General features: G+C 36.7%; 1 protein-coding gene across 2 annotated transcripts in view; it reads right to left on the bottom strand.

Moving 5' to 3' along the window:
* LOC135217932 (probable E3 ubiquitin-protein ligase HERC4) overlaps positions 1 to 14,731 on the bottom strand; it is a 267,751-nt gene that overhangs the window by 32,530 nt on the left and 220,490 nt on the right. For both annotated transcript variants that reach the window (XM_064254022.1, XM_064254023.1), the window contains exons 16-17: positions 10,449 to 10,619; positions 9,618 to 9,795 (exon numbers count right to left, since the gene is read on the bottom strand). In XM_064254022.1, the coding sequence (XP_064110092.1) occupies positions 9,618 to 9,795; positions 10,449 to 10,619 (349 nt within the window). The remainder of the gene's footprint in view (positions 1 to 9,617; positions 9,796 to 10,448; positions 10,620 to 14,731) is intronic.

The raw sequence follows: 14,731 nt of genomic DNA, 5'->3' as shown, positions 1-14,731 counted from the left end.
GCGAATGAATACATACTAGTTTACATATAACTAGTCCAAAAGCGCAAATAATGAAAAAAAAACTCATTGCTTGTTTCCAGTAATAATAACAAAACGAAGTTTTCTGGTTAGATTACAACGCAAATTCCAAGTATCCAATAGAGACATTATCCGGTAATTTGATCAGAGAGAGAGAGAGAGTATCCAGTAATTTGATCAGAGAGAGAGAGAGAGAGAGATGAGAGAGAGAGAGAGAGAGAGCAGAGAGAGAGAGATGAGAGAGAGAGATAGAGAGAGAGAGAGAGAGAGAGAGAAGAGGAGAGAGGCGTCTTCCGACGCTCCGAGTTAAGGACAGAGAAGTGTTCGTTTGTTTCGTTTAAACGGCCTCTGACTCATGCCAGTAAACATGTTTTGTTGATACTATAATATAAGCCTATTTAAAGATACGTTTACTTTAATTAGTCTATATGATACGTAAATAGTAATCAACTGTTCTTGTAGCCCTCAATATTTGGCAAAATCGAAGTATCCAAAGAGAGACATTATCATTCCTCAGTAACGTAAATTTGATCAGAGAGAGAGAGAGAGAGAGAGAGAGAGAGAGAGAGAGATTAGAGAGAGGAGAGAGAGAGAGAGAAGAGAGAGACGAGAGAGAGAGCGAGAGAAGAGACGCTTTGGCAACAATGGTCTCGGGGGTTTTTATAGCTTCCTTCTGCTTGATGATCGTGGATATTGTAGAAGGATTTCGACCATACTCGTTTGCCAAATCGACGATACGAACGCCACGTTCATGCTTTGCTATAATTTCATGTTTTGCTTCCATCGAAATAATTTTCTTGGGTTTTTTCTTATCACCTGCTTTGTCTTTAGCTTTGAGACCCATGGTTAATAATAAAAGAGACAAAATAACACGAAAAATAGGCGCAAATACAACGAACTAAACAACGACGTGTTAACATGCAGCACCAACAAACAAACAGACTGAACGCCATTTATCGGTCGCCTATACAACTAACACTCATCGCAAAATCGTATCTCAAATATTTCGTTTGTATATCAAAGCTTGTATTTTCGCAAATTTTCTGTTATATCTCAAAACATTCGTATATTAGGGCAATCGTATGTCAAGTTTCCAATGTAATTGATCAGAGAGAGAGAGAGAGGAGAGAGGAGAGAGACGAGAGAGAGAGAGAGAGATGAGAGAGAGAGAGAGGAGAGAGAGAGAGGAGAGCGAGAGAGAGAGAGAGAGAGAGAGACGCTTTGGCAACAATGGTCTCGGGGATTGACGTAACGTTTATTTTCTGAACAGATAGGACAGGGAAGTGTTCGTTTCATTAAACGGCCTCTGACTCATGGCAGGAAATGTTTTGTGATACTAATATATAAGCCTATTTAAAGATACATTTACTTTAATTAGTCTATATGATACGTAAATAGTAATCAGCTGTTCTTGTAGCCCTCAAGATTTTGCAAAATCACTCCAGGTTGTACATAAAACTTCAAGAATGTAGTGTCACCAGAGATTACAATAGTTTTTACCTTCAAGAACCAGCATTCTTTTATGAAAATAACTCCAGGTTGTACATAAAACTACAGGAAACAACATGTAGTGTAACCAAAGGATTACAAGTAAGGTTTTTATAACTTTTTATTAGTTTAAGACATATTTCCAAGCGTCGTTCCGGCTTACGACGATTTTCGGCTTACGACACGTCTCAAGAACGGAACCCCCGTCGTAAACCGGGGACTGCCTGACAGTGGTACCTCGACATACGAAAGGCTCAACTTACGAAAACTCGAGATACGAAAGCAAATATGGAAAAATTTTACAGCTCTATATACGAAAAGTTTTCAAGATACGAAAGGTTGTTGCTGTAAAGTCCCGAGATTCGCTCGGACCACCGAGAACAATTTTAAAACTCCCGCGCCGCCACGAGTAAAATCGCCACCATCCTCCCGCTCTCCCATTGGTTTCCTGATGCTATCACCCCATAAGGTCCTGCTCTCCTATTGGTCAGCATCTACCCCTTGTGCTTTAAGTATTCTATTGGTAAAAGGATGCTGTAAATTGAAAATCTTATTCATGCAATACATTTAATAAAAAAAAAGAACATTGGTTAAAGATATAGAATAGAATAGAATGAATGGTTTATTATACTGTTTGGTAGTTTCAGTAGTTGAAGAGAGAGAATGAAAATTTATGGCTTACTGTGTAAAGTGATTGCTTGGCGATCGTTTGATACTCGTAAGTGCTGGATGTAAACGGAAGTTTGGGAAGCTTTTTTTTTTTTTTTTTTTTTTTTTTTGTTTTTTTTATTATAGTTATGGTTACTTAATTATTTGAAATGCGTACATGCAATACTTTATTTAATAAAAAAATTGTGAATTAGATATCATAAAATATAAAATAAATCAGACTGCCAACAAATACGTATTTTTTAGAATTCTTCTTCTGTTTATTATTACGTTACGTATACGTATGTTTCTTTATAGCTGTCAGTAACTCGGTATCTCCATTAGGTAAAGATAGAATAAAGAATAGAATGAATGGTTACTATACTGGTTTTTGGTTAGTTTCATTAGTTAGAGAGAAATGCTAATGAAAATTTGTGGCTTACTGTGTGCTAGGAAAAATGATTGCTTGGCGTTCATTCAGTCACTCGTACGAGGTAAGACGGGTAAGAGCTGAATGTAAACAATCGATTGGAAGGTTTTTGTGTTTTTTTGTTATTATAGTTAATGATTACTTAATAATTATTTGAAATGAGTACATACTGATTATTTATACATTTTATTGGCATATTCTAAGCTTTTAGCTCTTAGGTTTAGATGTCAGAATCATAGACTAGGCTACAGTAGCAACCGCTAACATAGGCTAGGCTTATTGCTAAGGGACATATGCTAAAGTCCTAATATATGCAGTAAAAATGGGGTTGAACATTACATGCAGTTGAATACTACTCAAGTTTGTACAGTATTTTGCCTTTTTGGAGTCATATTTCTTCTGTCGGATCGGCGTCGTAACCCTAGAACATGTGTTTTAGGCCTGGAAATATAATTTACTGGGGTGTTTTTGGAGGGCTTGGAACGGATTAACCATTTTACATGTAAAATGTGGTCCAAGATACGAAAACTTCATGATACGAAGTGGGCCTCGGAACGGATTAATTTCGTATCTCAAGGTACTACTGTAGTACAGTGGTACCTCGACATACGAAAGGCTCAACTTATGAAAAACTCGAGATACGAAAGCAAATATGAAGATTTTTTTTGCTCTACATACGAAACTTGTTCAAGAAACGAAAGGTTGTTGCTGTAGAGTCCCGAGATTCGCCCGGACCACAGATAATTTTAAAACTTGCGCGCTGCCAACTGAGTAGACTCGCCACCATCCTCTCACTCTCTCATTGGTTCCTGATGCTAGTCACCGCCATAAGATCCTACTCTCCTATTGGTCAGCATCTCTCCCATGATCCCATCGTGCATCTACGTAGCGGCGTGCTTTTTTGGCCACTCGGCAGCATCATCGGTATCATAAGCACGCGAAATTCATTCATTCTATACAATTTCGTTTATTAACGTAAATTCGTTAGTGATTTCGTTGTAGTACTACTTTATCGTGTTGTGTGAGAACTTTACTACATACACTAATAACGTACTACAATAACTTTTCTTAACCGTACAGTTATATACGTAGTCATGGGTCCCAAGAGAGTTGAAGTAGGAAAGAAGAGGATGCTTTCTTTGGAGACAGAAATGGAGATAATTAAAAAGTATGAAGCTGGCATGCGATTGAGTGTGATCGCCAAGGAATATGGCCAAAATCCGTCGACAATAGGCACCATCCTTAAGGGAGCCGGCCGGCTAATGCCATTCTTTAAGGACAGGACTTTGATATTCATACCACTTAATAAGGTGACTTGGGACATCTCCAAACCGCATACGATTTTTGCCTCTGACCTTCGGTTTTGTGACGCCAGGGCGATTTATCCCGAAAATAACCATTTTTCAAATTTTATCTCCTCCCTTGATATTTAATATTAAGACCTGGGATTACTACCATCTATAGACCTGATGTAGACCTCCAATCAAATGAGGAGTTTTTTTTCTAAAAGTCATTTTTTTGCTAGATATGAATTTTTCATTATGGTAAAAAAAATAAACCCTGTAAATTAGGAAACAAAATTTATAAAAAAAAAAAAAAAAAAAAAAAACAAAAAAAAAAAAAAAAAAAAAGACGAAACAAAATTGGAAAAAAGGGCTTCATTTGATTGTTCTATAAACGTCTTTCTGAGTTATATACAAATCCAATGTTATAGCTTTAAAACGAAGTGAGAAGATAAACAATTTTGAAGGTCAATAACTATAGTTTTGAGATACAGGCGTTCAAAGTTTTTCTTCGTATTTCTATAACGACAATTATTAATAAATAATGATTATTATGAATGTATATTTCTTTTTTGTGTATTAATAAACCAAAACTACTTTATTTATCATAATTTAATCATAAATGATGATCCCTTTGCTCATATATCGTAGCTTGGGGCACTGCGTCAGGCAAGACGGGGCACTCCTTCCTACGCAACTCTCTCTCTCTCTCTCTCCTTCACTAACTCGGCTTATTACTGCGAATTTTCTTCTGTATGTTACCTATATGTTTTCCTAGTATTTTCCGTTTTGGCATGATGAAATTCTTGCCGAAACAAATAAAAACAAATGTAAATGCAAGTGAATGTCAAGAGGTGAAATTCGAAGTTGTACTTTCTTTTTACAAAGACAATGTTAATAAATCATGATTATTATGAATTTCATATTCCTTTTTGGATATTAATAAACCAAAACTATGTTATTTATCATAAATTAAGATCCCTTTGCTCAAAGATCGTAGCCTTGGGGACAGTGTGACGTGTGCTTCAGGCAAGACAGGCGCGTTTACTTACTACGCAACCCTCCCTTCTCTTCACTAACTACGCTAATATCACGTATATTACGATATTCAGTAATCATATTAGAGCAAATTTTCTTCATCTTTATGTTTTTCTTCATCTTTATGTTAGCGAGATGTTTTCCTTGTCTTTTCCTCATTGGCATGATGAAATTCTTGCCGAAACATACATAAGCATATGTAAAAAGTAAGCGAATGTCAGAGGTGAAACTCGAACGTGTAGTCTACATGAGTCTGTGCTCCTACTGATCATGGTTGAACAGGATACTTCCCTCAGCGACCCACGGAATCTCTACAGATGCCATTTCTCACAATTTCTTTGACAATGATTATCAAAATTTACAATAACAGAAGAAATATTGCATTTTCTTGTACGGATGAATGTTTTAGGCTTATTGGATTATGTTTACTAATTACCCTGTAACTACGAGTAAGAGGAATTTTGACGGAATATTTCGTATACGTATTCTCAATTGTCATATGAAGCTCCATGAATTTTTTCATGACTTTGCATTTTTCGCCCTATACCACCATATATAGGGGTTCTGGCCAGCCCCCTTAAGCAGAAGGATGCCATCAAAGCAGCTACACCTTTCAAGGGCGTGACTATTTTGTCTAGCAAGAGGAGCCACGTGCACGACAAGATGGAACGGCTGCTTCTTGTCTGGATAAAAGAAACAAATCGCTGGCGATACGATAACCAAGACGGCAATCTCCCACAAGGCCAGCGCTATTTTCGGCGATTTGATTGCCAAAGCCGAAGATGACGGAGGAGAAGAGACATCGACGCCAACCCCAGAGTTCAAGACTTCTCATGGGTGGTTTGAAAAATTCCGTAAACGGACTGGCATCCATTCAGTGGTGCGGCATGGGGAGGCTGCCAGCTCGGACACAAAAGTGGCCGAAGCTTTTATTAAGACGTTCGACAAGATGACAATCAACCAAGGCTACAGTTCTCAGCAAGTCTTCAACTGTGATGAGACTGGCCTTTTTTGGAAAAAAATGCCTTGTCGGACATACATCACACAGGAAGAGAAGAAGCTACCCAGGAATAAGCCTATGAAAGTCAGGCTTACGCTCGCACTTTGTTCAAACGCCAGTGGGGATTGTAAGGTGAAGCCCCTACTTGTCTATCATTCCAAGACTCCTCAAGCCTTCAAGGCCCACAAAGTGCTAAAGGAGAAGCTTCCAGTGATGTGGAGGGCTAATGCAAAAGTCTGGGTAACGAGACTTTTGTTCATGGAGTGGGTAAATCTGTTTCGGCCCGACAGTGAAGAAATTCTTGGAAGAGAAGCGCCTTCCTCTGAAATGTCTGCTGTTGTTGGACAATGCCCCTGCTCACCCTCCTGGCGTCGAGAAAGATATCCTAGCGGAGTATTAGCTTATCAAGGTTCTTTATCTTCTGCCTAACAGCCCCCCTCTCCTCCAGCCCATGGACCAGCAAGTGATATCGAACTTCAAGAATCTGTATACGAAACATCTTTTCAAAAGATGTTTCAACATCACCGATACCACAAACCTCTCCTTGCGTGAATTTTGGAAGGAGCATTTTGATGTTGTCATAGGCATCCGACTCATCAACCAAGCTTGGCAGGAGGTTTCGAGGCGAACCTTGAATTCTTCGTGGAGGAAACTCTGGCCTGATGCCGTATCCGCCTGAGAGTTCGCGGGATTCGACGTGGGCGTAGCTGGTGCTGCAGATTCAGGAACAGTTGATGATCCTGAAACTGTTTCGCAACCAGATCTTGACGAGATCGTTGCACTCGGCAAGTCCATGGGGCTGGTTGGCGACGAGGACAACATCAATGACCTTCTCGAGGAGCACCAAGAGAAGCTTACGATGGATGACCTGAAGGAGTTGAAGGCCATGCAACATAACATCGTTCAAGAAGAGTTATCTAGCAGCGGCAAGGAGGAGGACGACGACCCTATGACAATGGCAGAAATTAAGGATGCTCTAGCTGCTTTTCATAAGGAGTAATCATTTGTAGAAAAGACACACCCCAAAAAGGCTTACACAGGTTGTATGCTTGCGCAGTTCGATGACGTTTGCCAGAGTCATTTCAGGAGCATTTAGAAAAGCAGGCAGAAGCAATCTTCCTCGGATAGTTATTTTTTAAAGAGGCCTTTCCTAGCAGGAGTAAGCAAAAAGGAAGATCCAATTGATACTACGAAAAGATAGAAAGTTGAAAGAATGGTGGTGAAGAAATTGAAATTTTGTATTTAAAAAAAAAAAAAAGGTAACGTATAAGTAAAAAAAATGTAAAAATAAACAAAAAATAAACAAATTTAATTTTAAGTTTTTTGTAAAGTGTTACAGTTTTGTTAACCCTTTAACGCCAATTGGACGTATGGTACGTCGATATAAAATAGCATTTTTTTAAAATTCGCGGAAAAATAGTTATAGGCCTACTAGGCAAAAACTTTTAAAAATTCACGCGCCTTGGGGGATGCTGGGAGCTCACGTATCAGGGCGTTGTTTTGTTTACAATCGTTACGCAGGGGCGCAAGCGTGAATTTCTTTCTTATTGCACTAAAAAGTATCAGCGACACATCTCTGAAATTATTTTGTCACTTTGACATAATTTTTACACCATTTTAAATAAGCTGTTACATTGAGTATTATATATGAAAATGTGCACAATTTCATGTAAATACAACAATAAACTACTCATGGTTGTAGCTTTTATCAGTTTTGAAATATTTTCATATAAATAACGATAAGTGCCAAAATTTCAACCTTCGGTCAACTTTGACTCTACCGAAACCGTCGAAAAACGCAATTGTAAACTAAAACTCTTATATTCTAGTGATATTCAATCATTTACCTTCATTTTGCAACAAATTGGAAGTCTATAGCACAATATTTCAATTTTTGGTGAATTTATGAAAAAAACTTTTTTTCTTACGTCAACGCTGTAACTCTCCCGAAAAAATCATAAATTTTTTTGTCCGATTGTCGTAATGTTTGCACCATTTTAAATTAGCCGTTACATAAAGTTTTATATATGGAAACCTGCGCAATTTCCTGTAGAATACAACTAAAAACAACCCATGGTTGTAGCTTTTATCAGTTTTGAAATATTACTGCAACGTAAAATGTGGAAGCTTACCTTTCGAGTGAGGCTACGTACATACGTAACTATCCAAGGAAGATTGCTCCTGCCTACTTTTCACAATGTTCCTGTGTGAGCCTTTTCGGGGGGTGTCTTCTACAAATGATTGCACTTTATGAAAAGCTGCTTTAATTTCTGTCGTTTTTTTCTTCTTTTTTTTTTTTTATTTTCAACTTTTTTTTTTTTTGTTTTTTTTTTTTTACTTTTTTTTACTGTACTTAGTTTTTTTATTTATTTATTTATTTTATTTATTTTTTATTTTTTTTTACAGAATTTCAACTTTCTTTGTTTGCACCTCATGACTGTTGGCCCTGGTGTCCATCAAAACCCTGTTCAACCAAATGCTCTCTCTGCAACTGATTTGGATACTGAATGTTCGGCTGCTGACCTTCAACATAAACTGAAGTGCCTTGATTATACGTACTACTGGTATGCATGTTGTAAATGATTGGTCTACACCCTCTGTTCAGCAGGGAGTGGAGATTCTACCAACCTTGCAAAGTTTCCAGTTATCCCATGAGAGACCCCTTGATCACTTATCCCATGTTAAAGATCTTGGTCACTTTTTTTTTCAAATATGTACACATTGACAATCCTGAAAACGAATACCGCATGCGTACTATAACAATGCTGGTACCGAGTGGCCGAGCCACGCCACCACGTGTACATAGTAGATGCAAGATGGGAGGGACGCTGGCCAATAGGAGAGAAGGATTTCATGGCCGCGACTAGCATCAGGAACCAATGGGAGAGCAGGAGGATGGTGGCGAGTCTACTAGTATACTAAGATGGTGGTGCGCGGCGCGATTTTCAAAATTGTTATCCAGGCGAATCTCGGACTTTCAGAAACCTTTTGTATCTTGAAAACTTTTTGTATGTAGAGCCGTTAAATTTTTCGTATTGGCTTTCATATCTCAAGTTTTTCTTAAGTTGAGCCTTTCGTATCTCGAGGTACCACTGTACTTGAAGATGAATGAAGAAATGATTAGCATCTTTAAATAAATCATTAAATAAGTAAAGATAAGAATCATTACATAGTGAAATAACAAATAAAATCATTCAGGAGTAGGCTTCCAGAGATTTTGAAAACTAGACAGAATATAAAAATTAACATTTGTAACCGCTCTGAATCCTTGATACATTGGGGAACATTTTCACTGCATCTATCATGGTTTGTTGTGAAACAACTTGCATGTAAGCAATATACATACAGTGTTTTAAAATTCAGTACTGTACACTAAAGACTGACACAATGTAATTTTGTTACAGACACAATGTAATTTTGTTACAATGTAATTTTTGTTAAGATACAACTCAGGTTGTGCAGAGTTATCTTTGAACAAAGGTAAGCAATCAGTGCAACGGACTAAAGTAAAAGGGAACATACACGATTCTAGCAATGTTTTGCCTGATTTTTCTGTATGCTTATGAGAATTATGCAATTCAATTAAAACCTATTTTAAACTAGATAATAATAATACGTAGTATTCAGCAGGATCTTGTCGTTCTGGGAAAAAAAAAAAATTTTTTGCAGTCTACTGTATAGTGCTGGAATATACGATCAAAAACACCCTTACCAATAAGAGCGTACGTTGATGCCTGCTCAAGAGAACTTTCCTTGAACCATATGGTATTTTTTTCTGGATATTGTGTGAACATCCCAAAATCAGGGTTGAGAATTTCTCGGAGAAGGAGAAGGAAAAACTCTTTGCGTACACCACCGGCATCCTCTGCTTCTTCACCAATAAAATGGACCTGAAAAAGATAAGTGATAAAATGAATGACTCTTACAAATAGTTTGGAAATACTACATTAAAGTGAAAAAATACCTCAGATTGTATCTAAATAAACTCCAAATCCTAAGAATGAAAAAGTTCATTTACTAATAGTGAACTCAAAAGTATATTACAATGACTATGCTTTCCAAAATACATAATAAAAATTTAATGTATAGTAACAAGATATATCAAAATATCACAATCTTATATTTAAAAGTTTTTAAACTGGGGTTACCAATATGCTATTGCCTCATTTAAAGTTAAATTTTGCAACAGCTAATTTCAGGTTTCTAATAACATGATGTTTATCATTTCAACAGAAAATTTTCTAATTCTTATATATTTTCACCTTCACTTCACTTCAAAGCATAGGAAAAACTTCAAAAAGAAAGGCCACAGTCTTAAACAAAATCAGTAAAGTTTCTCCTGCAAGAAGTGAACAACATTAGTCAAAACTATTTACTTACAATACCTAGAACAACTTGAAGACAGTGACAACTTATCACAACCTAACATTAATTAAAGCCTTTCTCCTAACTGAAAGCACAAGCACCTACGTTTTCACATATAAGTGAATGAATATTATATTTAGCTTATGAAATGTTTGTACAGATAATTCAACATACTTACTTTCAATGGTCTCTTAAATTCAGTAACTCCATGATGAAGCAACTGATTGATGGTATCTTCAACAATGTTATTACGGTGTATGTTAAGATTCAAGAACTGTACCTGGGCAGGATCCAACAACCAAAGCATAGGATTGCTGTTAATAACGGCTTCCTGTATAGCACCCTGCATCTGCAATTGAGGAAAACCTTCATATATCACATTCTTACAGAATTCCTCTAATTCCCCTGCAATTGACTTGCAAAGTTCCATACACAAAGTACTGGTAGCTCTTGAATGCCTAATTTGATAGTTAAACTACCCTCAATTATAGAAAGTTCAATTCCACAGACTTTCATCTTGCAACTATGCTAAGTCTGAGGTTACCAAAACCTGTAGGTGGATCCCAACCTTTCCTTCAGGCATCCATAAATAGCAACTTTTCTTATCACAATACTAGAAATAATTAGCTTTTGTGTAACAAAATATACATCTATTAAGTGCCCATCATACATCATACAGGTTGTTAACCCTTAATGGACATATACCCTCATATAAGTAGCAATAATAGGTTTTTGGTGGTGGATGGATTCACTCATGGTGAGGATCAAAATTACGGGTGGGGAAGAGTTTCCAATACTTCTATTGCCCACAAATTCATTGGTGGCAACTTTTAGACTGGCTCAGATCAAGTGGGTGGGGGCTCATGAGAGTGTTAGTTGTGATCCTGACTTCAAGGGAGCATGTACTGCCTCTCTCAAGTTGTGATCTTGACTTCAGGGAGCATGTACTGCCTCTCGCACATGACATCTTATTACATATTTGCTCACAAATACCCAGGGGTTGCTGTTAGTTTTAGTTCTTACCTTTTATGATAGTATGCTTTAATTGTAATTTTGCAATGAAAAGTGCAAAGAAATATTAGAAAAACATGTATAATCCAAAAAGCTACTACATCTTCGATCTCTGTAAATTTACGTTATTTTACAACATACAGTGGGGGATCGCTTAGTCGCGGATCAGCAATCATGGAGTCAGTTATTCACGGGTTTTTTCTTGGACCACTTCTCATGCTATATAGCTGGTATGAATCACAGCATCGCAGGACAAACATGTTGTGTATGCGATGTTTATCAGTAGGCTAAGCCTTGCCCGTGGTCCGATAATCACCAACATATATGAAAAGACACACATTATGATATTAACCCTTAAACGCCTATTGGACGTATTTTACGTCGAGATAATTTGTCTGTCGGGTGCCGATTGGACGTATTTTACGTCGACATAGAAAAGTTTTTTAAAAAATTTGTGGAAAAATACTTATACGCCTACCAGCCAAAAACTTTTGAATCACGCGCCTTGGGGGATGCTGGGAGTTCACGGATCAAGGTGTTGTTTTGTTTACAATCGTTACGCAGGCACGCAAGCGCGAATTTCTTTCTTATCGCACTAAAAAGTATGTGACACATCTCAGAAATTATTTTGTCACTTTGACATAATTTTTGCACCATTTTAAATTAGCCGTTACATGGAGTATTATATATGAAAATGTGCACAATTTCATGTAGAATACGAAAAAAAAATACTAATGATTGTAGCTTTTATCAGTTTTGAAATATTTTCATATAAATAACGATGTGCCAAAATTTCAACCTTCGGTCAACTTTGACTCTACCGAAATGTTCGAAAAACGCAATTGTAAGCTAAAACTCTTATATTCTAGTAATATTCAATCCTTTACCTTTATTTTGCAACAAATTGGAAGTCTCTAGCACAATATTTCGATTTACGGTGAATTTATGAAAAAAAATTTTTTCCTTCCCTCCGCGCGGTTACTCTTCCGAAAAAATCATACGTGCGATTGTCGTAATGTTTGCACCATTTTAAATTAGCCGTTACATAAAGTTATATATATGAAAATGTGCGATTCATACCAGCGATATAGGCTGATAAGTGGTCCTAGGAAAAACCCGTGATTAACTGATCCCGTGATTGCTGATCCGCGACTAAGGGAGGCCCCACTGTACATGCAATATGATTAGACACAGCCAAACAACAGTTTTATTAAAATGATCACTATTCTCATTACACAACTTTTGCTAATGGATATCTGTCAGTGTTACAACCTAATTAGGCAACAGTCTCTCTCTCTCAATTGAGAAACGGCTGATTGCAGACGTCACCTGCCATAACTATCGAGCGTTTATTGAGTTGCGTTAAAATTGTCACTGCCTATGTTCAATGGTGGCTTCCAAAAGTAAAAATAAAATACATTTTTACTCATTCTTCGTGTAATGGAGATCTGAAAAAAGAATCCCAGTAAACTGAAGCTGCAGGTTATAGCCGAGGATGAATAAAATGTATAATGGAGCACATGATGTCTCTTCGGATGGACTAATAAGTCTTTGAGCCATCGTAATCCTTTTAACTCTGTGTAACTCTAGTCTAATCACGGAGTCTCTCTCTCTCGTCTAATCGCTAAACCAACATCTACCTTATATATTATCGTCATATCTTCATAATAGAAAGGCTATTCGTGGAGTAATTCCATATCAGTTATCGTCATATCTTCATAACAGAAAGGCTATTCGTGGAGTAATTACATATCAATGAAATCAACTTTTATCTATGCGAGGCCAGCCAGCTGACAAAATGTACATACGTATATGAAAATCAAGCTATGGTAGTGTTCACAGCAAGATTATCTTTCGTAATTTTAATAGTACTAGTCTTGGTAGTAATATTTGGAATTTACATGCCATTCATTTTCTATACAAAATATCATTATTATTCTGGTAGTAAATAATAGTTTAAAATGATCATATGTACTCTGCATCGTTAGGGGTTTGTGGCAGCGATGAAACAAACAAAATAATGTTTTCCTTTTAGGCTACGCATTCAGGAAAAACATGACACAGAATCGGCTTTGCGACTTCGTTTATTTTGATATTTTTAATGATACAATAACTCATTTGTTCTACTAACACCATCTTCACATAACTAATGTATGGTTGCTAGTAGTACGATGCGCAGATCTATCTGTTGAGTCCAGTGTTACCAATTTTGCTTTTTTAATGCTACCTTTCATTTTCTTGAGGTAATTAGCAAAAAAATTTTCAATCTAGCATCTGGTAGGAAAACTTGCATTTGTTTCCAAATACATCTAGCATACGTATTTTGACATCAAATCTTTGTAAAGTTAAGTTTAATATTTCTTCTATCCTACTATGTTTGATACATCATGTAAGAAAAAAGAACAAAATCTCGCAAAACCATTTTCAGGAATTGAACAATGTTTCGAAATCATTAGGAATCATGTAACGTAATGTACAAGTACACTGTGTATGTTAGAAACAATCAGTTGAAATTGGTTGGGTGGCATTGTTGTGTATGATGTGAATTTTTTAGCACTTTATGGAGCAAAATCTAGCAAGAAATTGCCATTCCCATTTGGCAACACTGGCCTACCCATGTTTTGTTTATGTATTTTGTTATTGCAGTCATGTTCCCCGCGTTCTTTAAATTGTACGAGTTGATTACGTAGCATCCAAAAGCCCTGATTCTTATGGGAAAGAAGCCTAAACATCAGATGAAGGTTATTATTCACCCGATTGCACAGCAAAATCGTAGCCACCTTTATCAACATAGATCGTTGGTGATTACCCATATGATTTACATAATTTTTATATTTCTCTTACCTCTCTCCCTCTCTTTCCTTATAAAAGGAAAGAGGCCCACGTGAGTACGTAATAGCACATGCGTATGTAGGCTTCTAGCTGTAATCCATAGGCTAGTAGGCTACATATGTACAGTAGTACGTATATTACATATATTTTTAAGGTTAATGTTGTAAAATAACTTTGAAACTGTCTTGAATTTACTTTAAGGTGATAGTTGAAGACATATTTGGTGTTTGAACTAAAGTAGGCAATTATGAACATTGGAATAGTGGTCTTGGGTGGGTTAACTATTAAAGTAGTAGGCAGTTTTGGGCAATTTTTGAGGGGGAGGGGGTACCAGGATAACACGGGTTCTAGGCCCTATCGTCTGCGATTATCGAGGCCCTACTGTATATACTCAGAACTTGTTACTAATTTTAGTTCTAATCTGTTTTGATATTGTGAGAGCTGTAATAATGATTTTACAAAATAAAATAAAATCATTTATTAAAAAAAACATGTATAACTTCGTAAAGTTTATGATTGTCTTGTAAAAGCACCACCACAAGGGATGTAAATACATACATTTTTTTCAATTTCTCATAGAAATTAGGGACAGTTTTTTAGAATTTTTTCTTACGCCTT

Source organism: Macrobrachium nipponense, chromosome 9, assembly GCF_015104395.2.
Source record: "Macrobrachium nipponense isolate FS-2020 chromosome 9, ASM1510439v2, whole genome shotgun sequence".
NCBI lineage: Eukaryota > Metazoa > Arthropoda > Malacostraca > Decapoda > Palaemonidae > Macrobrachium > Macrobrachium nipponense.
The sequence above is the reverse complement of the archived record's forward strand: the minus strand, read 5'-3'. Positions and strand labels throughout refer to the sequence as shown.